The sequence below is a fragment of the Dromiciops gliroides genome, chromosome 2 (assembly GCF_019393635.1).
Source record: "Dromiciops gliroides isolate mDroGli1 chromosome 2, mDroGli1.pri, whole genome shotgun sequence".
Lineage (NCBI taxonomy): Eukaryota > Metazoa > Chordata > Mammalia > Microbiotheria > Microbiotheriidae > Dromiciops > Dromiciops gliroides.
This window is the reverse complement of record NC_057862.1, coordinates 174,934,637-174,961,381: the sequence shown is the minus strand read 5'-3', so window position 1 is coordinate 174,961,381 and position 26,745 is coordinate 174,934,637. Positions and strand designations below refer to the sequence as shown.

The 26,745-nt window shown below is 43.9% G+C and overlaps 1 protein-coding gene across 1 annotated transcript in view; it reads left to right on the top strand.

Annotated features, from left to right (window-relative positions):
* Nucleotides 1–26,745, top strand: part of NYNRIN (NYN domain and retroviral integrase containing) — a 43,296-nt gene extending 16,551 nt beyond the window's left edge. Inside the window, exons 3-8 of the mRNA XM_043989364.1 lie at nt 8,572–10,511; nt 12,570–12,700; nt 12,923–13,019; nt 19,969–20,076; nt 20,520–20,621; nt 21,601–26,745. Of these exons, the coding sequence (XP_043845299.1) occupies nt 8,572–10,511; nt 12,570–12,700; nt 12,923–13,019; nt 19,969–20,076; nt 20,520–20,621; nt 21,601–24,454 (5,232 nt within the window). The 3' untranslated portion in view covers nt 24,455–26,745. The remainder of the gene's footprint in view (nt 1–8,571; nt 10,512–12,569; nt 12,701–12,922; nt 13,020–19,968; nt 20,077–20,519; nt 20,622–21,600) is intronic.

Below are 26,745 nucleotides of genomic sequence, written 5' to 3'. Positions count from 1 at the left end.
TAAAATCCAGGAATGTTATGGCTCCATCATTTTCCCAGAGGTGGCATTAGTCCAGCTTGTTATCAAGAAACCCCATGCTGGCTGTTAGTGATAGCTGTTTTCCATTCTAAATGTTCACAAGTTATTCTTCTAATAATACAGGCTAGAGAGGGGCAGCTAGGTGGCGCAGCGGATAAGCACTAGCCTTGGATTCAGGAGGACCCGAGTTCAAATCCAGCCTTAGACACTTGACACTTAACTAGCTGTGTGACCCTGGGCAAGTCACTTAACCCTCATTGCCCTGCAAAAAAAAAAATACAGGCTAGAAATTTGCCAGAAATTAGAGACTATCTTGCCGACTGATAATTTGAAGAATCCACCTTCTTCCTTTGTTTTGGAAATCAGTTTCTAGTCCTGTGAAACCTCTCCCATTTTCCACTGTTTTCCAAAGATATGGGGCGGCCAGATGGCACAATGGATAGAACACAGGCCCTGGAGTCAGAAGGATCTGAGTTCAAATCCAGACTCAGACACTTAGGAGATGTGTGACCCTAAGCAAGTCACTTACCCCGGATTGACTTAAAAAAAAAAAAAGGAAAGAAAAGAAAAAGAAAAAAAAAGAAAAAAAGATCTCTGCAAGAAGCTTAGCAATCCCATTCTTTCCATACCTTAGACCAGAGGTGTCAGACATAGCCCAAACCAGATTAAAATGTAATTTAGAAATATCTAACAAAATAAATAAAACTACACTGGAACATAAGTAATATTAATATGTGTTTTTTTAAACTGATGAGATCAGGGATCCTTATATACAGTTACTATTTGAGTTTGACATTGCTGTCTGAGATTAGATTTCTTCTAAATGACATAGAGCTAGATGCTCTTGGACTGTCTATTTATTTATCTTGGGTCACTTAACTTCCCTGGCCTCCAGTTTACTCATCTGTATCATGTGGGAAATGTGTAGTTTTGGCTGTAAGGAGATGGTGCCATGTTGTGACTTACATGTGTGAACTGAGTACTGTAAAAGACATATTGTAATTTCATAAATATAAAGCTTGGAAGGGACATCAGATACCATCTACTTTAACTTCTTTTGAAAAAATTAAGTTTTATTTTAAAAATTAAAACAATTTATTTTCTCTTCCCATTCTTCTCACCAATTAATTCAAAACAAAACAGTGCAGAAAATCTGTGTAACAAATAGGCAAAGTCAAACAGAACAAATATCTACATTGGTCATGTACAAACAATAGAGGGTGTCCCAGAAGTCTCAGAGCCGCTTTGAACTGCTTTTTTTTTTTTTTTTTTGGTGAGGCAATTGGGGTTAAGTGACTTGCCCAGGGTCACACAGCTAGTAAGTGTTAAGTGTCTGAGGCTGGATTTGAACTCAGGTCCTCCTGACTCCAGGGCCAGTGCTCTATCCACTGTACCACCTAGCTGCTCCTTGAGCTACTTTTAATAGCTTAAAGCTGCTGCTCTAAGATTTTTGGGACACCCTGTTCTTGGGACACTCATTCTACACCTTGAGTCTGTGGCCTCTCTGTTAGGAGGTGGGCAGCTTTGTTTCATCGTCAGTCCCAACGCGTTTATTTTATAGCTGAGGAAACTGAAGCTTGAATGTTTAAGTGAATTCAGCCCAAGGTCACATTGCCAGTAATTGTCAGAGGTGAGGATATGAATCTTACTTTTCTGATTCCAGAGACAGGAAGGTTTCCACTACTGTATATTGCAGGTGGATGGGGGGTGGTGGTGGGGTGGTGGTGCAGAGGATAGAATGCTGGACCTGGAGATAAGGCCTTGAATTCAAATTAAGCCTCAGATTCTTGCTAGCTGAGTTATCCATTACAAGTCACTTATGCTCTTTTAGCCTCAGTTTCCTGTTCTATAAAATGGGCATAATTATAGGGTGTACTTCTCACAGTTGTTGTGAAGATTAAATGAGATAACATCTGTAAAACATTTTGTAAACCTTAAAGTGCTATATAAATGATAGCTATTATTATTATAATTTTTTTTTAGTGAGGCAATTGGGGTTATTTGCCCAGGGTCACACAGCTAGTAAGTAATGTAAAGAATTAATTGTTATTTGAGGTTTTTATGCGCACTGGCCTGGGACTCCGCAAACCTCACGGTGTTCTACCCACTGGTTGTAGCCATTGCCAGGGCTCTGGCACCTCACGTCATCACCACTCGCGATGCCTACATGGGCCTGGCAAAATTATAATGATTGGAAGCCTAGTGGGGGCAGTCATGTGACTGTCAGAGCAGCCATCCCATTGGCTGGGGCTTGTGGGGTGTTTCTAGGTTTGGGGGAGGAGTATTGGGCATTCTAGGTGGAAGCAGGAAAGCGACAGGCGTTCTGCTGCGTATTTTCAGCTGATTCCTGGGCGGTGGTATTTTTTCAGGTATTATAATTTCCCTTTCCCCATTTTATTTCCTTTCCCTTGATCCTACTGATCCTGTTTGTGTGTGTGTTGTTTTTTTTAAAGTTCATTCTTGTTAAAATAAATCTTGTTCTGTTTTGAGGGAGGCTGCCGGTCTCCTTCCTTGCCCCAATATTGCGGCGAGCCACTTAGCTAGCACTCCCCAATTAAAAATTGGTCCCCACAGTGTTGTGTCTGAGGCCAGATTTGAACTCAGGTCCTCCTGACTCCAGGGCTGGTGCTCTATCCACTGCGCCACCTAGCTGCCCCTTATTATTATTTTTAAACTGTCTTTGTCATCAAAGACCTGTGTGACTGGAAAAGGAGATGGGCCTTTTGGGTTTTTTAAATTATATTTTATTTTTTCAATCAACAAAAGTCCACCTTCTCTTCTTCCCTCTCAAATCCTCCTTTTCCTCTTCTCCCACATTGAAAACTGAGGGAAAAAACATTCTTGTTACAAACATGTATAGGCAAGCAAAACAAATCTCTTCATTGGGCACTTTTTTTTTTTGGACAGGGCAATGAAGGTTAAGTGACTTGCTCAGGGTCATACAACTTGTAAGTGTTAAGTGTCAGAGTCCGGATTTGAACTCAGGTCCTCCTGAATCCAGGGGTGGTACTTTATCCACTGCACCATCTAGCTGCCTCCTTGCATTTGCCACTTCTAAAAAAAAATGTATGTCTTAAAATTTTGTGCTCTAAGCCCTTGACCTCTACCAGGAGAGAGCAACATGGAGGTGGGCCTTCTGTGTAGGACATAATGAGAGACAATGGGTGGACAGGCCAGGTAAGACACTGGCAGCTGTTGTGAAAATTTCTAAGTCGCAGCGTTAGACAAAGAAAAACCAAAGTCTTCAAGCTGGAGAAAATAGGTTTATTGAGAGAGGGATCTGATCTCACAATAAAGCCAGTCTCAGGTCTGGGACCCAAAAGACCCCAAACCTCGGGATCCACGGATATTTATACACAATGACTCCTCCCACATATTAAACACAACCCAAGTGGTCCATGTACAGTAAGTACAAAATAGAGAGAAAGAAACTGTCAGTCTTTCATCATCCAGGTTGCTAACCCATTGCATTTCATTTTCCCACCTAAGATGATGCCTCCTTTGTTGGTGGAAGCCACTATTTTTGAACCAGATGATTGCAGGAGGAATAGATGAATGTCAGTTAGATGGTTTCTTAGACCTGATGGCAATATAGCATTTGAATTTCCTCTACAAGGAGCAGCTAGGTGGCACTGGTCCTGGATTCAGGAGGACCTGAGTTCAAATCCAGCCTCAGACACTTGACACTTACCAGCTGTGTGACCTTAGGCAAGTCACTTAACCCTCATTGCCCCCCCCCCCCAAATTACTCTACCAATATCTAATGTTCCAACTTTTCTCTGATTGTTCCCTTTCAGCTCGGAAATTACTATTTTTCGGTATTTGACCTTTAAACTGATTGGTAGATGCCTAACCACAATTGGAATTGAGTTGATGGTTTCAGTTTACAATATATAACATATATATCAGTTATACCAATATATGTCTGTCTTACTCCATTAATATTTTCTTAATCTACTAAAGAACACCTAAACATGTTAAATCACAGTTTTGTAGTCTATAAACTGATTATTACCAAAGTTAAATCACATATCTAAAGGGTGGGGAAAATCTCACTCACACAGCCCCAAGATAACCAAACCACAAGGGAAAGGTCTCCAGTATGTTGGGTAGGAGGATTTATGGGAAAACATGGAGTTTATCTTGGTAGAAGGAATGTTTTGTTTTGTTTGTTTGTTTTTGTGGGGCAATGAGGGTTAAGTGCCTTGCCCAGGGTCACACAGCTAGTGTCAAGTGTCTGATCCTGAATTTGAACTCAGGTCCTCCTAAATCCAAGGCCAGTGCGCCACCTAGCTGCCCCCAGAAGGAATTTTTTATAGTGCTGAATTCATTATAGTATCAATCCATCAGAATATCAGAATTTATTGATTCTCTATGAAGTAAACAGTTTTGTGAAGATCCAATGAGATAAAACTTTTAACATGCAGCATGGCATAGTAGAGAGAGAGCTGGCCTTGGAGTTAGGAAGACCTGAGTTCATAACTTACATACTGACACATGCTGGCTATGCATCCTTATGAAGACATTTATTTAGCCTTACAGTGCCCTCAGACAATAAGACTAGACATTGTAGAGTGGTCAGTATGAACTAGTCAAAGGAATTCCTTATGCCAGTGAAATCACAGGACTGGTTTTTTAAAAAGTGCTACAAAATTTGAGTTGCTGTCATTGTCACCACCACCACCATCATCATCCATGTTATCAATATGAGAAGATGATGGTTTTTTTGGGTGGGGTGGGGCAGGGCAGTGAGGATTAAGTGACTTGCTCAGGGTCACACAGCTAGTAAGTGTCAATTGTCTGAGATCTGATTTGAACTCAGGTCTTCCTGAATCCAGGGCTGGTGCTTTATCCACTGCACCACCTAAGCTGCCCCCCATTTGATAGTTTTTGATAGAAGACTAGTTACAATAATGAACTCACAGGTCAAGACTCCCCCTACCCTCTTGCATCGCCCCCCCCTTCCCAGCCCAAACTCACCTAAGCTGAACCTTGGATAGATTTCTGAAGTTGGAGTCAGGAAAGACCCGGGTTCAAATCCTGTCTTCAGTACTGAGATCCTTTGTGCCTTAGGCAATTACTTAACTTCTGAGTTGAAGTTTTCTCATCTGTAAAATTGAGATGATACCTCTAGCACCTTACCTCACAGGCTGTTGGGAGGCTTCTACACATCCAAGAAGGGCAGCTAGGTGATACAATGGATAGAGTGATGGCCCTGGAATCAGAAAGACTCATTTTCAATAGTTTGAATCTGGCCTCAGATACTTACTAGCTGTGTAACCCTCAGCAAGTCACTTAACCCTGTTTGCCTCATCTGTAAATTGAGCTGGAGAAGGAAATAGCAAACCACTCCAGTACTTTGTCAAGAAAACCCCAACTGGGGTCACGGGTAATTGGACATGACTGAAAAAACTGAACAACAACAAAAATCCTTTCCATTCTCCCATATTGCCTCCTAGTAGTCCATTATGTTAGGTAGAATAAACCCTGTGAACATCAGAAGGCTAGAAAAGCCACACTGGGCTTTCTCCAATGAGGAAGTGGGAATGGTCAAGGGTCCAGGAATACTGTATCTCCTCTACAGTGTCTTTGCATACTTCAATCCTGACTTATCTGTCTCTATAGCAAGCAGAATAACTGCATGAAAGGTTAGGACTCACCTGGTTTTGATTGTCTGTCCTCAGGTAGCTTTTGCCACACAAGATACTCTGAAAACATCTGTGAGCCACATTAATAAGAAGCTAATGAGACAGGAACTGATTCCAATTTATAAGAATAAGAGACATTTTGTAGCTCCAGAAGTCACTAAATGTGTTTACCCTTTGACCCAGAAATAGCACTACTAGGCATATACCCTGAAGGCATCAAAGAAAGGAGAATAGAACCCTTCTATAGAAAAATATTCATAGCAGCTCTTTTTTATAGGAGCCCCAAACTGAAAACTAAGGGGGATGTACACCTTTTGGAAAATGGGTAAACAAATCATGGGATGTGAAAGTAATGTAATGTTGCTCCATAAAAAATAATGATTTGGGGGCAGCTAGGTGGTGCAGTGGATAAAGCACCAGCCCTGGATTCAGGAGGACCTGAGTTCAAATTCCGCCTCAGACACTTGACACTAGCTGTGTGACCCTGGGCAAGTCATTTAACCCTCATTGCCCCACAAAACAAAAAACAAAACCAAAAAAAAAACAAAAAAGAAAATATAGGGGCAAATAAGCCACAGGTCTAGAAGACTGGAGGTTAGGCATGCTGCCCACCTTCTAACAGACATGATGGACTTAAAAAGCTGATAGAGACATCCATTTTTCTACATGGCCAATGAGGAAATTTTGTGTGGCATATTTTCTATGAGGAGTTTTCCTTTTTCCTTTGTTCAGTTATAGGGATGAAGGAATGAGAGGGAGAGAAGGTAAATGCTTGTTAATTGAAGAAAAGACTACTCAGAAAGAAAAAAATGGCAACTTAATATAAAACTGCAGTGCCTCAAGACTGAAAGAGATTTTACAAGTAATCTAATTGTACCTACCTACTTTTTACATAATTATGGATCAGGAAACTGAGAGCCAGAAGGGGGAAAGGACTTGCCCAAGGTCACAGAGAAGTGAACCTAAAACCCTTGTCTCTGAGCCTGGGCTCCAGAGAAGAGTTAAGGAGATGTGCCCCTCTCCCCTTTTTGTAAGGAAGGGAAAAGTGGTTATGGAAATTGTGGTTGTAGAGCTCTAGGCATTTTGCAGCTCATTTCCCATGCCTGGAGTGTACTCCCCCTTCATTTAGGCATGGGGCATTGTACCTACTAACCTCCCTAGCTTCCTTTAAGTTCCAACAAGGATTCCATCTCCTTCAGGAAGCCTTCTCCAACCCTTCTTAATTCCTGTTCCTTCCATTTGTTAATTTCTTCCTATTTATCCTGTATCTAGCTCACTTTGTATATAATTGTCTACATATTGTCTCCCCCATTAGACTGTAAGCTCCCAGAGGGCAGGAACTGAATTTTTTGGTATCCCTAGTGCCTACCTAGCACAGTGGCTGGCACATAGTAAGTGCTTAACAAATGTTTATTTCTTTCTTTCTTTTAAATAGTATTCCCCCCCACCCCAATTACATGTAAAGGCAAGTAAAAAAAAATTTAATTTAATTCAATTTCATTTTATTTTTTTGCGGGGCAATGAGGGTTAAGTGACTTGCCCAGGGTCACACAGCTAGTAAGTGTCAAGTAGTCTGAGGCAGGATTTAAACTCGGTTCTCTTGAATCCAGGGCTACTGTATTACCTAGCTGCCCCCAAAGGCAATTTTTAACATTCATTTTTTAAATATAAAATTTTGAGTTCCAAATTTTCTCCCTCCCTTCCTTTCCCCTCCCTAAGATGGTAAAAATTTGATATAGTTAATAAAAGTTTATTGATTGACTATGGTTGTGTAAAATTGGATGTATTGGTAGTTACTGAGGTTTTTGGTTGGTTTTGCTGACCTGCCTTCCCCTCTGCCCCTTTAAATCTTTATTACATGGGATGGCTTGAGGAGTAGGGGAAGGAAATGCACTGTATTCAGGAATGAGGATAATATTAAAACCAAAAATACATAAAAATAAGACAAATCTCCCCCTTCCCGTCATGTTGTTCTTTTCACTTAACTTAATACTCTATTTTTATCTTTATCCACATTCTTGTATCCCCATCCTCTCGTCTTTCTTCCCTTCTTATCATACACCTGATTTCAATTGTCTCTAATATTGAAAAATAAGTTTGAGGGGGCAGCTAGGTGGCGCAGTGGATAAAGCACTGGCCTTGGATTCAGGAGTACCTGAGTTCTAATCTGGCCTCAGACACTTGACACTTAACTAGCTGTGTGACCCTGGGCAAGTCACTTAACCCCCATTGCCCTGCAAAAATTAAAAACAAACAAAAAAAAAAAAAGAAAGAAAAATAAGTTTGTGAGGCAGGTGGGAGCCAGGGAACAGAGAATTGGCCTTCTGACTAACTGAAGAGATGCCAGTGGCCTGGTGTGGCTTGGCCTAGGTGACTTCTGACATCCTTTCCAACTCATAGCTTCTAGTATCTTGGGTCCCTCTAAATCAGGGGCTCTTAACCTTTTTGTGCATGTGAACGAACCCCTGTGGCAATCTGGTGAAGCTTCTCAGAGTCATGTTTTTAAATGCATAAAATAAATAAAACAGGATTGCAAAGGAAATCAATTATATTAAGAAAGTTATCCAAATGTTTAAAAAAAAAAGTTTAGGGGCAGCTAGATGGCTCAGTGGATAGGGTGCCGGTCCTGGAGTCAGGAGTACCTGAGTTCAAATCCGGCCTGAGACACTTAACACTTACTAGCTGTGTGACCCTGGGCAAGTCACTTAACCCCAATTGCCTAACTAAAATTAAAAAAAAAAAGTTTATAGACCTCGGGTTATGAACTCTTACTTTAGATGGAGCTTCTTTTCCTACCTATATATAATGCCCAGTGGCTGTGGTATAATGGTGGTGAATAGTTAATGTTTTCCCCTTGGGGAAAAAAGAAAGAGAAGCCTTTATTTTACTGTGTTTCTTTCACCAGGAATACGTGAAGGGCCTCTGCAGTCCAGAGCTATGGGAGGAAGTCAACTACCCCCCAGCCCTGCATTGTGTCTTCCTTGGAGCCTGCAACCTCTTCCTGGATTGCCTATGTTGGGGCACCTCGGCCCACATGGTGCCCCAAGCCCCGGGCTCCCTGTTGCTGGGGGGCCTGGCCGAAGCATTCTTCATGGCCCAGAACCGGGTAGAGGGGCTGGCGAAGCAGCTGGGGCGTGACCCCCTCCCGCACTCCAAGTCACGGGGCATTCCAGAGGCTGAAGTGAATAGGGCTTTCCGGGCCCTGCTGGTAGGCCGAGAGGATGAACACTCTGGGGCCCTGCTTCGCTTGCCTCTGGCTGTGCAGGAGGAGCTCTTGAGACTGGTTCAGGAAGCTGTGAAGGATGGGGGAGATGCAGAATGGATGGGCCCCCTCGAGCCTCTCCCGGATGGCTCTTCCAGGCCTCGGCCTGGGAAGATATCGGCCAAGCCACTTCTGGAGCTCAGAGCGCTCCAGCGTGGCCAGTACTGTGGGTCACGTGGAGAACCTGGAAACATCAGCCAGACAGAAGATAGACAGGGTCATGTAATCAGGGAGGGCATGACAGTCCTAGAACTGGGAGGGCGGAACAGGGGCAAACGCATCTATCGGGAGATTCCTAATCTGATTCCCAACTGCAGGGGAAATAAACGACCAGTCAATTCCCCTTCCTTCAGAGAAGAGATGCTTGGCTTGATAAGGCAGGTCTTGGGGGATGGATTGAGCCCACTTACCCTCACTGGGCCTCCTAATGGTGCTAGTGCTTCAAAGATGCAAGGTTCCCATAAGCCTTCCTCAGAGCCCCATATCCGCTGGGGGGATTGTCCTTCCAAGAGGAAGGGAGACCCTCATGGGAAGAGCTCCGAGGAAGGGCCAAAGCAGCTCCTCTCTTCTGAGAACTACAGCAGAGTACGCTCTGCCCAAGTCAGGGAAGCAGGACCAGCACAGAAACAGTTTCATCACCTTGAGACCAAAGCTGCCTTTAAGTCTCAGGCCACTATCCCATTTGCTTCCTGGAAGAACGTGAGCTTCCCTGGGACCTGGGGGCAAGCTAGCCCCTGCAGACCTCTGTGGCTAGGGCCTCAGCATTGTGGTGTAGGGCACTCAACCTTCTGGAGGGTACAGGATGGACACTCATCCCACTTGCCCTGGGGTATAGACTGGGGGCGCAACTTACCCCACAATCAACTGAGGCAAGTGACTCCCCTCAAATACAAGGTGCAAGCACAAAATCCTATCCCCGTGAGACTAGATTGGAAGAATAGACCTCTCTTCAGGGACCCCATCTTGGTGCCCCTGTCCTGTAACCCAGGGTGGTGGCAGGTGCTAAAAACAGCCCCCCAGATGTGCCAGAGACCAGTGACCCTGACGCCTGGAAGCTTTGATGTCTGTTCAGGGAGCCTGCAGAGAGGATCTCTTGTTGGTGATTGGGAACCAGGGCTACTTCCCACTTGGCTCCATGAACCAAGGCTGGTCACAACCTTTGGGGAGCAAGGACCAATACAAGAGCTGGTGACCCCCTTCCCAGAGATGCCCCTTGCCCGGGCAGAGATCTTAACAGATATCCTTAGGGATGTGTCTTGTGGCCAACCCTTTGGCCCTGTCCCCGTCTCGTTGCTGAAATACTTTGGGGAACCTGAGAGACAGAGACAGGCAAATTGCCAGTCAGTACATTGCTTTACCAGTGGCCCAGTTTTCAGGGAGAAACGGAAGAAGAGCAAATGTCCCAAGACTGTGGTCAGTGACCAGCACGTGCCATTTGTCCACCCACAAGTGAAGAACTTGGTGACCAGCTTCCAGCGTTTCCATGAGGCCCTGAGGGTGCCTTTCACCTTGAGCCTGGAGAACATTCCTGGGAAGCCCGGCCTTCGTCATATCATCATTGATGGCAGCAACGTGGCGATGGTGTGAGTAATATTGGGCCCCAAGGGCAAAGATTTACAAGAGCTGGGCATCAAGGGGTGGGACCCCTTCTCAATGTATTTTACCTGAGATGGATTTTAGTTACAACAAATACCAAACCAGCCGTGAAAGGGGAAAGAAGCTGCCAAATATGAAAAGCAAGGGGGCGATTTCCCCCTATCTGGAATGTCCTTTCTTCTCCACTTATCCAAGTGTTATTCATTCATTCATTCACTCAACATATATTTATTAAACATAAGGCACTACATTTATTATAAGCAAGGTACTATGTATGTTCGGCATTAAGGATATAAGAAGAAATAATACTTCCTTCTTACCCTCAGAGAACTTACAATTTAGTAGAGGTGATAAGATGGACACTGGTAAGGTACAAAGTAGGGTGTGGTTACTGTAAGTTGTTGTTCAGTTATGTCTGACTCCTCATGACTCTGCAGACCATATTGTCCGTGGGGTTTTCTTGGCAAAGATACTGGAGTGGTTCGCCATTTCCTTTTCCAGTAGATTTAAGCAAATTGAGGTTAAGTGACTTGCCCAGGGTCACATAGCTAGTAAGTGTTTGAGGACAGATTTGAATTTAGGTCTTCCTGAATCCAAGCCCAGCACTCTATTTACTGAGCTACTTTAGCTGCCTAATAGATATCATAAGTAGGAAGGAAGGAAATAAACATTTGTTAAGCATTTACTATGTGTCAGGCACTGTGCTAAGTGTTTTACAAATGTTATCTCATTTAATCCTAACCAAAAAGCAGGTATTACTATTATCCCTATTTTATAGTTGAAGAAACTGAGGCAAACTCAGGTTCTCCCAACTTCAGGGCCAGTGCTCTATCTACTGTGCTGCCTAGATGCCCATATGTGTGTATATGTATGTGAGTATATATAATACACACACACGTACATATACATACACATCTATATGCATATAGGCAGCTAGGCAGTACAATGGAGAGAGCACCAGCCCTAGAGTGAGGGGGATGTGAGTTCAAATTCGGTCTCAGACACTTCCTATCTATGTGACCTTGGGCAAGTTACTTAACCCCAGTTGCCTCCCTCATATACATGCATGCATGCACGTACACACACACACACAAATACACATACACATGTATACATATGACATGTACATGGTATATATGCATATGGGTGTATATGTGTATTATGCGTCTGTGTGTATTTGTGTATTCCACATTATCCACTATAATGCCACATTAACCAGCATAATTCAGTAGATGCTCAATAAATAGGATGACCATATGGTAGAGTGGAAAGTACTGGATTTGGAGTCAGCCCAGACCTGGGTTCATATCCTGAGGCTAACATTTATTTACATATCACAGAACCTCTTTGCAGATCTAAATTTAGTGCTCTGTAAGTGTGCATTATGATGGAAGGAAGGGAACATAAGGTGTCACGAGGCCAGCCCCAGACCTTTGGTGATGAATTCCTCTTTAGTGACTTCTTTTTCTTTCTTTCTTTCTTTTTCTTTCCTTCTTTCTTTCCTTCTTTCAACCTTCCTTCTTTCCTTCCTTCCTTCCTTCCTTCCTTCCTTCCTTCCTTCCTTCCTTCCTTCCTTCCTTCCTTCCTTCCTTCCTTCCTTCCTTCCTTCCTTCCTTTCTTCCTTTCTTTCTTCCTTTCTTCCTTTCTTTCTTTCTTTCTGGTGAGGCAATTGGGGTTAAGTGACTTGCCCAGGGTCATACAGCTAGTAAGTGTTAAGTGTCTGAGGTCGGATTTAAACTCAGGTCCTCCTGACTCCAGGGCCGGTGCTCTATCCACTGCACAACCTAGCTGCTCCTCTCTTTAGTGATTTCTTGACATGAGGGTGATGCTTTGGTGGTCTGGCAGGTGGTGGTCCAAATTGGAATTGCCCTGATTTATTATACCCTAGGGGTGGCTCTGGGGGGAGGTGTGTGGATGTTACAGGGTCATGCCCAGGGGTTAGCATAGGGGTCTGCATTATCTTGTCCCCTGTAACTTGTACTCCAAAGATATCATGGTGCTTTCTACTTCTTTCCCTGACCACTGTTTCTTTCCTCTCCCCCTAGCCATGGCCTCCAGCACTTCTTCTCCTGCAGGGGGATTGCTCTGGCTGTACAGTATTTCTGGGACAGAGGGCACCGAGAGATCACTGTTTTTGTGCCCAATTGGAGGCTGAGGAAGAACAGTAGGGTGAGAGGTGAGCGGCAAATACAGCCTTTTTACTTTTGTTAGTTCTCATCCTTTCCCTTCCTTGTGGCCTCCCTCCCCTGCCTGACCTTGAACTGTATTGACATCCTCATTCATTTGCCTCCCCTTGTCCTTTCCTTACCTCAGCTTTCACCTTCTCAGCCCCATTGCCCTCCTCACCTTGCCTCTTTCATCTGCCATTGACCCTACCACCCCTTCTCCCTTCCCCCAGAGGGTCACTACTTGACAAAGCTGCATTCTCTCAGCCTGCTCTCCATTACCCCTTCCCGATTCGTGGATGGCAAGAGGGTCGTCTCCTATGATGACAGGTAACACATTCTTCCACATGAGACACATGCACATTAACAGAGTCTAACTCACAGGATGGTGCTGCATTGGGAGGCACAGAGATGTGGGTCCATTCTGATGGCCACTTGGACCTGGTAATTTTTCTTTAAAGGGTTTCAGATACACAGGGGATTTTTTTGGGTACATAGATACTGGGAGAAAAGCAAGCAAACTGTTGGAAATATATTATTTTTGGATATACACAGCTGCACTACCTTAAAAAATATTATTTTCCAGGTCAGCACTTTTTCCATGAATAGATTCTATAAGCTAAAGGGAGACTGTCATGGTGGTCTAAAGACCACCAGGCCTAATCTTATAATGAGGAATTGGGGGTGGGTGGGTAGTGTAGAAGGGGAGAAAATAAGTATAGGGAAAGAAAAAAAGAGTCATTGAGGTAACTTAAAGAAAAATTCAAAAAAGAGACAGAAGAAAGGCCAGAAAGAATTAAATAGGTAGGACAACTTTGAAAGCTACAGGTTGAATTATTATATTATGAAAATACATATAATTATTACATTATTTAAAAAGAAAAACAAGCTATACATGATAGAGAGCTGAAGCTTCATGTATAATCCTCTTTTTCTTTTCTATTCCTTATTGGAAATGCTCATTCATTTGGTGTTAAGTTCAGAATAAAAATAAAATTTAAAAAATTTAGCAGTGTAAGCACAGCATGAAATGGGATGATAACATTAACTCTGTTGTGAAGGATGATTGAGGGAGAAGTTGATTTTTCTTAGTAGGAAAGGAGAGATGAATTTATTTGTGGGGGGGAAAATAATTAAAGAGATATAATGAATATATTTAAGAGATAGGGATAGAGAAAATCTTGAGATGGGAAGGATTGGGATCAAAGCAGCTGAGAAATATGATTATTTCTCTCTTGTATTTAATAACTAATTATTAAATTAGGGCCAAAGTTTTCCCCTTTTTCTATTTCCTTATCCAGAAACCAGTCATTGTAGGAAATCTTGGGAAAAACCTATCCAACCAGCCTGAATGGTGTTCATTGTGTTTAGTCAGACAGGTCTGGGGTAGAAGTGTTTTCCCTTTCTGATATGTATATTGATAAGATTCTCTGATTAAGATTTGGGTGATCCAAGTCCTGTTCCCCCAAGACCTTCATTAGAATGAGCCCACAGCTCATTATAATAGTCATTTTCTCATTAATTGTTAACCAATTAGAGCTTATAGGAACACTCACTTTTCCAAGGGCATATAAATTGTAAGCCCACCGCCATGAGGGTCTTTGGTATCAAGAGTGCCACTGACCTCTTTTATTAATAACATGCTATCATTACTAATAAAAAATATTAATTACCCAGAAACTATGTCTCTTGAACTTTTTTAATGTCACACAGCTAATTGGTGTAGTAGTGGATAGAGCCCTGGGCCTGGAGTCAAGAAGACCTGAATTCAAATCTTTGTTCAGATACTTACTACCTGTGTGACCCTCCACAAGTCTCCCCTCCCCGTACCTGCAATTTTATTTAAAGTGTTTTGTTCCAAATTCTATCCCTCCCTCCCTCTCCATCCCCCCTACCTGAGATGGTAAGCAATATACATACATATATATGTATGTATGTATGTATATTGTAACGATTGGAATGATGCCACCCGCTGGAGACTTACTGTAGAAGAGCTCTGCCCATGAGGTGAAGGTCTTTGAGGGCAAGACCATGCGTCTTTTCTTTGGCATCAGGAAGTGACATTTGCTGGTGGGAGGAAGAAGGGGAAGCCTGGTGCTCTGACTGGGGCTCTCTTTCCTGGGGACTCTGGTGGAGAGGGGACCTAGAAATGTGCTCTCCCTTTAATAGATAGATGAATGTAGGCCTTTCTCTCTTTACCAAACACTTATTCTCCTTAATAAATGCTTAAAAGTCTAACTCTTGCTAAAGCTTATAATTTATTGGCAACCACTCATTAGATATTTTAGACAGACTAGGTAGAATTTTAGCCTTTAACAATATATATACACACACACACAAAATAATATAGGTTATATATGTATAATTATGTAAAACATTTCCATAATAGTTATTTTGCAAAAGACAAAAGAAAAAAATGAAAGAAAGTGAAAAATAGCATGCTTCAGTCTGTGTTCAGTCAATATCAGTTCTTTGGAGGTGGATAATATGCTTCATCATTAGTCCTTTGGGATTTTCTTGGATGATTGTATTGCTGAGAAAAGCTGTCATTCACAGTTCTTCATTCAACAATATTGTTGTTACTGTGTACAATGTTCTCTTGCTTCTGTTCATTTCACTATGTATCAGTTCATGTAAGTCTTTCCAGGTTTTTCTGAAATCTGCCTGCTTGGCATTTCTTATAGCACAATAGTATTCCATTACAATCATATACCACAACTTGTTCATCCATTCCCCAATTTATGGGCATGCCATCAATTTCCAGTTTTTTGCCACTACAAAAAGAGCTGCTATATTTTTTGTACAAATAGGTTCTTTTCCCTTTTTCTGGATGTCTTTGGGATATAGACCTAACAGAGATATTGCTGGATCAAAGGGCATATATAGTTTTATAGCCCTTCGGCATAGTTCCAAATTGCTCTCCAGAATGATTGGCTTAATTCACAAATCCATCAAGAGTGCATTAGTGTCCCAGTTTTCCCACATCCCCTCCAACATCCAACATTTTCCTTTCTTTGAACAAGTCTCTTAACCTCTGTTTGCTTCAGTTTCCTCAACTATAAAAATGGATATTAAAATAACAGCATCTACATCACAGGGTTATTGTAAGGATCAAATGAGATAACATTTATAAAGCATTTAGTACAGTGCCTAACACATAGTAGATGCTATATAAATGCTTATTCACTTTTCCATCAAGGGTGCAGGTAGAGGGTTTAATCTTGTTAAGAAGAAAAGTCACTTCTTCCTTGGAGAAGGAAAATAAAGGAAAGCGTTTGAACGATCTGCATAGCATCATAGCATTTTATACTGAGCTTCTTTTATAGATTTCTATACATTACCTTGTCAAGTACCAACTCCCCATAGATGGGGAAATAGTTTGATCTTTTGGGGATCCCATTCCTAAATAGAGGTGTGTGTGTGTGTGTGTGTGTGTGTTGGTTGAAAAACACCTTCCCACTATATACCTATTGGCCCTGGGGCTGTTGACCTCAGATTATTTTAAAATACTTGGCTATTAGTGAATGTCCAAACTATTTATGCTTGTGGGGGGTCGTGGTTGTGGTAGTACAGAGAGAATTTCCAGATTTTCTAGAGAGGGAGGAGTTGGTGGGGGATGGTGTGGGGGGGAGGATGGCATAACTCCGTATGGAGGAGTTAGTGGTAGAACTATATGGGAGGGGCCAGCTAGGTGGCACAGTGGATAAAGCACTGGCCCTAGATTGAGGAGTACCTGAGTTCAAATCTGGCCTCAGACACTTGACACTTACTAGCTGTGTGACCCTGGGCAAGTCACTTAACTCTCATTGATCCGCAAAAAAAAAAATGCCCTATTAGGATTGGGGCAGCTAGGTGGCATAGTGGATAGAGCACTGGCCCTGGAGTCAGGAGGACCTGAGTTCAAATCCAGCTTCAGCCACTTAACACTTACTAGCTGTGTGACCCTGGGCAAGTCACTTAACCCCAATTGCCTCACCAAAAAAAAAAAAAAAAGAACTATATGGGACCAGTAATGCCTTGGGTTGAGAGAGAAACCAGAATTAAAAGTGCTGGTACCATGTTCTAGTTGAAAGAACACTAGACTTCAAGGCTGGAGACCTGGGTCAAGTCCTTTGGTCCTCATTAGCTGTGTTGACTGTGGGCAAATCATTTCAGCTCTTTAAACCTTGGTATACTTATATTTAAAATGAAGGTGAAAATACTTGTACCACTTATCTCACAGATATGAAGACTATAAAGCAGATGGAATGATAGATGGAGTGAGATTTTAGAAGAAATGGGAAGATTTGAGATCAAAAGGTCACAGGGAAAGACTGCACTAGGAAAACTACTTCTTTAGAGCCAGGAGGGGAGAATATGTCAATCTACTGAGTGAGGTTAAGTTTGTTAGGACTGAGCTTCTTTTTATACATTTCTAGGTGTTAACTTGGGAGGGGAAACTTGGTGGGAATAGAAAGAGGTCTTGCCTTGGAGTAAAAAGAAATCTGGGTTTTCAGGTCCTACTTCTGACATAATAGCTGTGTGTCCATGGGCAAATCATTTTAACCTCTGAGTGCCCTCTGTCAACTGACTAAAAGTAGAAGTTAGAAGCAAATTACTCTTACACCATAAAATTCCTTACACTGGTGAAATTAAAATATTATTAACAATAATAGTAACTGGGGCAGCTAGGTGCTCAGTGGATAGAGCACCGGGCCTGGAGTCAGGAAGACCTGAGTTCAAATCCAGCCTCAGACACTTGACACTAGCTGTGTGACCCTGGGCAAGTCACTTAACTCCAATTGCCTCACCAAAAAAAAAAAAATAGTAACTAGCATTTATATAGTGCTTTAAGGTTTGTGAAGCACTTTACAAATATTTTGTCCTTTTATCCTCACAACTACCTTGGGGGGGTAGGTATTGCTATTATTCCCATTTTACAGATGAGGAAGCTGAGGGAGACAGGCTAAGTGACTTGCCTAGGGTCACACAGCTAGCATGCTGGATTTGCACTCAGATATTCCTGACCTCTGAAATCACAGAACTTGATAAAAACAAAAATAAAAACAAACCTACCCAACAATAATAACAAAAAATTTCCCCATGGGTTTATGAGGCAAATTAGGGCCATTTACTGAAGCAATTGAAGTTTCAAAATGAGGAAACCAGATCAATTTCTTCTAACCATGTCAGTTCCCTCATTTTGCAACATAGGCCTCTCAAATGAGCAATTATATGATAACTCAACATCCTCACTAGGGAAAGGAAAAAAGGAGAAAACCTAACACAGAAGAAATGTGGCCAAAAGAGATTAAAGTATACTTCTTACAGCCAATTGGAGATGGGGGGCACTGTTTGGTCCTCCCGGTATCTTTCCATATTGGGTTAATGGTGTGGCAGCTACTAAGAGATGGCTTCTCAGCTTTTCCCTTTTGTTCAGGCAAAATCCTATCCTGAAGTATGTTAGAAATGTTCCCTCCTTTTTGAAAGTCCCAAGATGGTGATCGGTAGGGCAGCAAGTGTTGACGATAAGTAGGGATGTGGAGGGTCTTATCTATGATCCCAAGTACTATGGGGCTGCTTAGGCCAAGATGAAGACTTACCTGTGAAGTCATAATTGGGGAAATTGGGAGTGGGAGACCTTTTCTTTTGTTTTTAGGGATGACAGCAAAAGAAAGCAATGTCATTAAAACGCCATAGGCATATGGACTAATAACCAGTTAATATGGGAATGAGTATTCTGGGAGTTCTGCCTCTAAACTACATGGCCATTTCCAAGATGGTAAGCTTGGGTCATCGTCTCAAATGAAGAGCAAGATCTGTTTGATGATATGTCTAGCTTTTTTTCCCTTGGGATACAAATGTTTAACTATTTTTCAGTCCATGGGCATTCCTTTTTAAAGAATGATGTATGCGGGGCAACTAGGTGGCGCAGTGGATAGAGCACTGGCCCTGGAGTCAGGAGTACCTGAGTTCAAATCCGGCCTCAGACACTTAACACTAGCTGTGTGACCCTGGGCAAGTCACTTAACCCCAATTGCCTCACTAAAAAAAAAAAAGTCTAAAAAAAAAAAAGAATGATGTATGCTATGCAAATTAATTTTACTTTGTTCTACTGAAGGCGCTGCTATAAATATTGGCATGTATGGGGCCTTTCTATCTTTGACCTCCTTGAAATATATTCCTAGCTAGGTGATCTCTGGGTCAGTATTATAGACATAGCAATCACTTCCTTAGCCTAATTCCAAACTATTTTCAAGAATGGTTGGAGCAAGTCACAGCTTGTGGGAATTACTGGGAGTTGAGTGAACCACACTGACTCCTTGTGACTTAATTCTGGTTCTAGCTAAGTTCCCTTTCTATTCAATTATTGAATTCCATTTAATTTCTGAATTGTGAGAAAACTTGATTGCATTGTTTGAATCTAGCCCTGGAAGGCTGGGAAGCCGGACCATTTCTACCTGTTGCTTAGCCACCCTTAACTAAAGACGTAGGTCACGCTGAATCACAAGCCCAGTCAGATCCAAAGATTGATGCAAGAAGTTTTCTCACAATTATACATCAAGAAACCCATATGTTTTGTCTGAAAACCGGCCCTGTAATGGTCAGTCAGTAACTGTTTCCTTGTCATTTTGATTGAATACAGATACTTGGTGGGGGGCGGGGGGGATGTATGTGCATGGGGAGTGATTTCGGGGAATTGCATCTGTTTACTCTCCCCCTCCCAACTTAGGAAGTTCCTAATCTTCCAGTTAGAAACCAGACTACCTAATTTTGTATCCTGGTTTATATCCTGTTGTTTTCTTTTAATACATAAAAATCTGTCTCCCCCTACATTTGGGGTCCATTGTCAAACTGAGGAGGCAAGGTCCCAATTTGTTATGCAGTTGGCATGCGTCGTTTAATAAATTGATAGGCTTGGAAGATCGAACCTTTGTTCCCTCAATTACTTCAGATTTCACCCATCACAAGCTCCACCAACGGAGTATTAGTGTGCAGTTACAAAATTCTAAGTAGCAAACATAGCCTTAAGCACATTATAAGAAAGGTCATAGAAACCACAAACTGGACATTGAAATGAATCTAGGTAGTCTTTGTTTAACAGGCTCTACAGCATGAAGAAAGTACTTGGTGGCTTTTTAAGTGTTATAGAAATGTCAGTTATATTTTTCTCCAGCATGCCTCAGTGTGAGGCATCTCCTTAGTAGGTCCTTTACAGTAAACTCAAGCAGCCTGGAATTGAGGAGGTAGCCCTGATTCCAAATGATGAATCAGTTTCTCTCTACCCAACCTTGGGCAGGTTTATGGTGAAGCTATCAGAGGAGACAGATGGGGTCATTGTCACCAATGATCAGTTCCGGGATTTGGTGGATGAATCAAAGAAATGGATTGGGATCATTAGAGAACGGTAAGGGTGATGCTCCAGGGTGGCCTGACCCTGTGGTCAGGTGTAGGGACTTTTTCCCCTGCCAGACACAGAGGACCTGTTTTAGTCTCTGTGGAGAGAAACAGGGTGGAAGGAGGGTGGGTAGGGGGAAAAGGGCAAAGAGACCCTCTAGAGAGAGAGGAACCTGTGTCCTATCATCCCCTATCATCCCGTGAGATGAACTGTTGGGTTTTAGCAGGACCTGACAAAGTACTTTAGTCAATCCTAAGTAGGGCTGGGGATCCTGGGTAAGGTTTGGGCTGACTCCCTGCTCCCTGGGAATCAAATGAGATAATATTTGTAAAAAAACTTGGCACATAGGAGGCACTAGGTAAAGGCTTATTCCCTTCCTCTCCCCCTTCTCCCTTCTAGGGATCATGGAAAGGGATACTCATGTAACTTGTCCTTCTCTCTCTCTGGCCTAGTCTGCTGCCTTTCACTTTTGTGGGGAATATCTTCATGGTTCCGGATGACCCACTGGGGCGGGATGGCCCCACCCTGGACACATTCCTGAGGAGAACAGATGGGTAACCGATTCCTCTCCCCTGGACAACCCTTCTCTCCCCTCCTCTGCCACGGCCTCTTTCCAATTCTAAGATACTATATAAAGGAAATGCCAGTCTGATACTATTTATGTACCATAAATCGAGCAGATTCTGCCCCCATGTGTCAGAATGAAGGAATGACTACCATTTATCCAAACCTAAACTCACCCCCTTCATCTAACCACGTTAGACCCTTTGAATGTTCACCTGTTCTTCCTGGGCTGGGTCTTCCAGGCACAACTTATTGGGAAGATAGCCAGGGTTGGCCCTGAGCAAAATGTTAGAGTAGATAAGGTGGCTAGGTGAGCACAGTTGATAGAACACTGGAGTTTAACTTAGGGATACCTGAGTTGAAATTCTACCTCAGAGACTATATATATAGCTTTGAGATTCTGGGGAAGTCACTTCACTTCCTTTGCCTCAGTTTCCTTATGTGTCAAATAGGAATAATAGGAGGACCTGACCTCACAGGATCATTGTGAGGATAAAATGAGATAATTTACACAAAGGTACATTGTAAACCTTAAACCACTTATGTAAATGCTATTATTCTCTTGTAGCCTCTTCTCTATCTTCTCCATACCACTCCCTGAATTATCGTCTTATTCCTGAAAAACTCTCTTCCCAGTTGTCTGTCAACTAATTCCTGCCAAATTATTAGCTAATAGTGAAGTTGAGGTGTAACCCTCCCCAGAATATTGGCTTCTAAAGATTATGGTACCCAAAGAGATTCCTGGTGGTGAGATTTCAGGCATTATGAGAGAAGATAGAAGAGTATTTTAGGGGCAGGAGTGTCTGGTGCTTTTTGGATTCTATCATGTAGAGAGCTGCAAGTATTGCTGTATTTTAAAAAAAAAAAAATCATTTTCCAAAGGCTGACTCTTCTGGGCGGTAGTTATTGTCTCTCTCTCTCTTCCCATCTCCCTTACCTTGCTTCTCCCACTCTTTTCTCTCTTTGCAGGTTGGAATTGGCTGTTAGCAATTTTCTGAAGGTGTGGGAGAGAAAGCCTCCTGCCAAATCCTCCTTTCTCCCCATAAAGACCAAAGGGCTTCAGGGCAAGAAACTTCTAAAGAAAGGCTGCTCTGGACCTCAACAAAAGGGGAAGGTGAAGAAGCTGACAGAAGATGTGGAGAAACTGATGCCCAAGGAGGAAGACTCCCTGGATACTTGTCTATCTACCGTTTTCCGGGAAGAATGCCCCTTCCTTTCAGATGATATCCTCCGCTATTTTAGCCTCCAGGACAACACCTCAGAGACCGCTCTCTCCCCCTGGAGAGGCTCTTCTCAACTTGATATCCCTTGGGGTGGGGCTGGGCAGCCCACGTGCCAAAGGGTCCTTGACCACTTGGCTCAACTGAGTGTGCCAACCAGCTTCTCTGCTCTCTCCTTCTTTGTGGGGTTCATGGGATGCCACAAAGATGTCATCCCTCGCTATTCCTCACTTGTTGCCCCACTCCATGGCCTCCTCAAGAAGAAGACACAGTGGCAGTGGACACCTGAGCATTCTCAGGCATTTCTAGCCTTGAAGCAGGCTCTAGTGTCAGCCCTCTCCTTGGTCCCCCCAGATCCCCAGTTGCCTTACCGTCTGGAGGTGGCAGTGAGTGAGAAGACATTGGCCGCCGTCCTGACGCAGGAGCGGGCAGGGCTGAGGCGTCCCATTGCATATACCTCAAAACCCCTCCTTCCCCAGGAGGGCAAGGCTGCCCTGAGCAGAGCAGGTGGCCTCTGTGCTCTGGCCTGGGCTGTGAGGCGTTTTGCTCCCTCTCTCGGATCTGTTCCTGTTGTTCTGGAAGCCTCTTATACCTCAGGGGTTGCCCCAGACCCTGAGCAGAGGGAGAGTCCAGAGACTTCTGACACCTGGCTGGCCCGATGGTCCCTCCTAGTACAGGATAAGGACAGGAGGACCTTGGGCACATCCTTCCTCCCAGGGCCTTTGGGTGACAGTGGCCTCCCAATGCCCACGCCTGATTCGTTGCCCCAGTTTTTCCAAGTACTGCCACCTTTTTCTGATTTGTCTTCCTTTGTGTGTATTTATACCTCAGGGTATTGTTTTTACCAGGATACTGAGTGGTGTGCAGGCTTTGGATTGTATGTCTTGTCTCCCGACAGTCCCCCCCTGTCCCTCTCTTTCTCTTGTTCCCCTCATACACCAACCTATGCACACCTGGCTGCTGTGGCTTGTGGCCTGGAGAGATTTGTTCATTCCTGCATCCCTCTGGTTTTTCTGGTTAATTGTAGCTGGCTCTTCAACATCCTTATAGATCTTCTTCCTCTCTGGCACTCCCGTGGTTTTCTGTCCTCAGATGGGGCCCCATTGCCTCATCCAGCCCTGCTGTCCTATATCACTTCCCTGGCTTCTAGCCTTCCCACCTTGCCCTTCCTCTTCAAAGCTTCCTACAAGGGGGCCCTGTTCAGCGTGACAGTGGAGGCTCTGGCCAAGCAGGGCGCCCAAGGCTCAGGGCCACTGTGGAAGTTGCCAAGGCATATCATGCCCTCCGTTGGAGTGGCAGCCAATCCCTTGGGCAATGGGCCGAATCTTCAGGCATTACAGGAGAATGATGCCGTTTTGTTAGAAGCCATCTGCCAGCTGCAGGCTGGGTGTAAGCTTCCTGGACACTCACCCCTCAAGCCTTTTGAACCTGGAATCAGCTTTGTTAAGGAGTGCAACCTGCTCATGTACAGAGAGATGAAGAGACCGAAGGTCTGGATTGTCCCAGAACAAATCCGGAAGGATCTGATCTACTCTGTGCATGATGTCCCTCCAGGTCCCCACGCTGACCCAGAGGAGACCCTCAGGAGGGTGAGGATGCTAGGCTGGTGGCCTAAGATGCATGGGCAGGTGAAAGCCTACTGCAGGTGCTGCTTGTTCTGTACCTCAATAAACAACCTGAGCAAGGAGTCCAAATGTATGCAGACCCAGTGGAACTCCACGGCAGCAGTACCCTGGTCCAATCTTCAGATTGATGTGATTGGGCCCGTGCCTGCCAGTGAGGAGGGCCACAGGCATGTGCTGATTGTGGCCGACTCCTATTCCTCCTGGACAGAAGCTTTCCCACTGAAGTCCTTCACGCAGATGGCTGTGGCCCAGGTGCTGCTCCAGCAGGTCTTTTCCCGATGGGGGTTGCCGGTGAGGCTGGAGGCAGCCCAGGGATCTCAGTTTGCCAGGCATGTCCTAATGAGCTGTGGCTTGGTGCTGGGAGCCAAGCTGGGCAGTATCTCTGGGGATATCCAGCCTGCTGAACTGAGGGATAGGAACTCAACCCAGGCCTTTAAGAATTTGTTGAAGGAGTTTATCATCCTTCACGGAAAGACCTGGGCCAGCTGCCTACCCCTTCTGCATATGACCTTTAGAGCCCTGGAGTCTGGACCCACACCTTTTGCAGTTGTGACGGGGGGTGAGATGAGACTGGCCGAATCTTTGTGGTGGGAGCTCAGCGGGGCCCATGTTGAGGGGCTGAAGATGGATGTGTTCTTACAGCAGCTGAAAAGTAATGTACTAGAAAGTCAACTGCAGGCAGCTCTGGCCTCTGGGGACCAGGCTGTCCTAGCTGAGAGGAGCTACTTCCAGCAGGAAGTGCAGGGGAAGGAGTGGAATGTGGGAGACCAAGTCCTGCTCTTGAACTTCCCCAAACCTGGCACAGCTCGGTGGGTTGGACCCTATTATATTGTAGACAGGCTGAGTCCTTCTCTGTACAGAGTCTGGGGTTACCCAACTCCAGGGAAGCTAGGAGTCACATACCCCACTAACTTGATGAAGTCATACCCCCAGGGTGGTGCTCCCTTGCCCTCAGTAATATTAGAACAGTTGGAGTAACCCCTGCCCCCTTGTTTTGGAGTGGGGGGAAGGATGCTTTATCTCTCCCCCTATTCATGTATGCAGTGGCTCATACATAGCCTCTCCTAGGCTTTGGCTAAGAACTAATCTCCTGGAGAAAAGTTCCTGATTTGAGATTATTCAGAGACTATGCAAAGACCTTTCTCCATCAGTTCCCCTGGCAACTTTTCCCAGTAGTAGTTTATATAGTATCTGTTACCTGGTCTGGCTCAGCCAACCTATTCTTTCTTTTCAGAAGTCAGCCCCAAATTTCATCCCTGACAAGCCTTAACCTGTCCCCAGGTCCTCTGAGTGGGAACCTGGATAAACCAACCCCTTCTCCCAGGGAGAGAAGTCTCAGCAGGGATTCCTTTCTTTACCTATTCCAGTGTGGGATCATCTAGCATTGTCTTTGCCAGAACTTCTCAAAACCTAGTGGGCTGAGTAAGAGCAGCAATCCCTGAGAGGATGTAGGCTCTATTGACAGGCCGCATGGTCATTTCTCTCAGGCCACACGGTCATTTCTCTCAGGCCACACTTAGGCTCAATCAGTGAACTTGGAAAGATTGTCCCCTGGTCCCCTCAGCATGTTAATGTTGAGGTCCTTGATGGTGCTGAATCCAAAGGGATCCTATTTAGAAATTATTGGAGAGGGGGCAGCTAGGTGGCACAGTGGATAAAGCATTGGCCTTGGATTCAGGAGGACCTGAGTTCAAATCCAGTCTCAGACACTTGACACTAGCTGTGTGACCCTGGGCAAGTCACTTAACCCTTGTAGCCCCGCAAAACCCCAAAAAACAAAAAAAAATTACACAAAACAAAACCCAGAAATTATTGGAGCTAGGTCTGGATTCTCAGAATGTACTGTCCTGCCCCCCGCCTCCTCCCCCCCCCAAACACACCCCAAACCCATTATGACTCCTCAAGGGCCATTAATGGAAACCTCTGGGCCAAGAGTCCTGAGGGATAGAAGAATAGGTAGTTCTGGGAAGGGACTCTTCCTACCTCATTTTACTCCATCTCCCCAAACCCCATCCTATGAGAGTTTCTGCACTCTAGAAATCTTGATGCTAAGTGTGGGATTGCTGAGCCAGAAGAGCTTGTCTTGACTTGTCCAAGGAGCTCAATTCTTTGTTCCAAGGGGGTGGTGAAGTTGAGTCCGGTGTTGCTATGGCAACAAGAATACCGGAACTCTGTTACCTTCCCCTGCACCAGCTCCTTCTCCCTGCTCCAAACACACACATGCTGCATTTGTGAAATAGCTTTGCATTATACCTCTGTGGATGGGACCTTATGCATGTGCCTTCTATGTAATAGGAAAATGGATCTCATTCATCAAACCCTCACCCTTTCTCACCCAAGTATGGGACTTTAATGTATGTCTTCCCTGTAATGGGAAAAATTGGGGCCTCCCCCGCCCCCCAGGAAGTAACCTTTGACCTATATTGTGCCCCAATGGGACTTTATGTGTCTTTTGGGAAATGGGTTTGATTCCTATTGTACTCAGTCCCTCATCTACAAGCCAACCATTTCCTTATTTTGCTTTGTAGTAACTAGTGGGGGGAGTGAGTCTTAATTTGATTTGTAGATAAACAGCTTAAACTGGAGTGAGCTTACAGGAAGGCCTTTTGGATAGAAATCAGGCTGGTATTGAGGAAGGGGGAAAAACTCAAATTGTATTGTGGGCCTGACTTACTGAGTTTAGAGGTAGAAGATCTCATTCATGCATCTATCCCTCATTTTACAGAAAAGGGAATTGATGTTTGTTGACTTATCCAAAGTTACATACCTGACTAATGGCAGTCATTTGATTTTGAGTGCTATTTCTTCCCTGTTCCTGTGGCTGAGGGATGAATAGTTCAGGGCAGAAACAAAGGCAGCTACACACTTTTTAGCAATGGTTTAAACTTTTTACCTCCTCTTACTGTACCCGATGGAAAAAATTGTTTCCTTAGATCAGGCTTAGTCCTTACTGCCATTGGCTTCCTTGCTATTTCTTGCTCTTTCTCTTGATAACCCGGTGACCCTACCCTTCATCCCTCAGTTGAGATCTGAAATAGTAGGGAACCGTTTGTGTGTGTTCAAGTCACTTGAACAATCTCACAGGACCACATAGACATCTTCCCCCAACCCTCCCAAAGTGGTCCATGGTAACTCTACCATACTTTATACCTTTTGTTGTTGTTTTTGACTCTTCATGACCCTATTTGTAGTTTTCTTGGCAAAGATACTGGAATGGTTTGCCATTTCCTTCTCCGGCTCATTTTACAGATGGGGAAATTGAGGCAAAC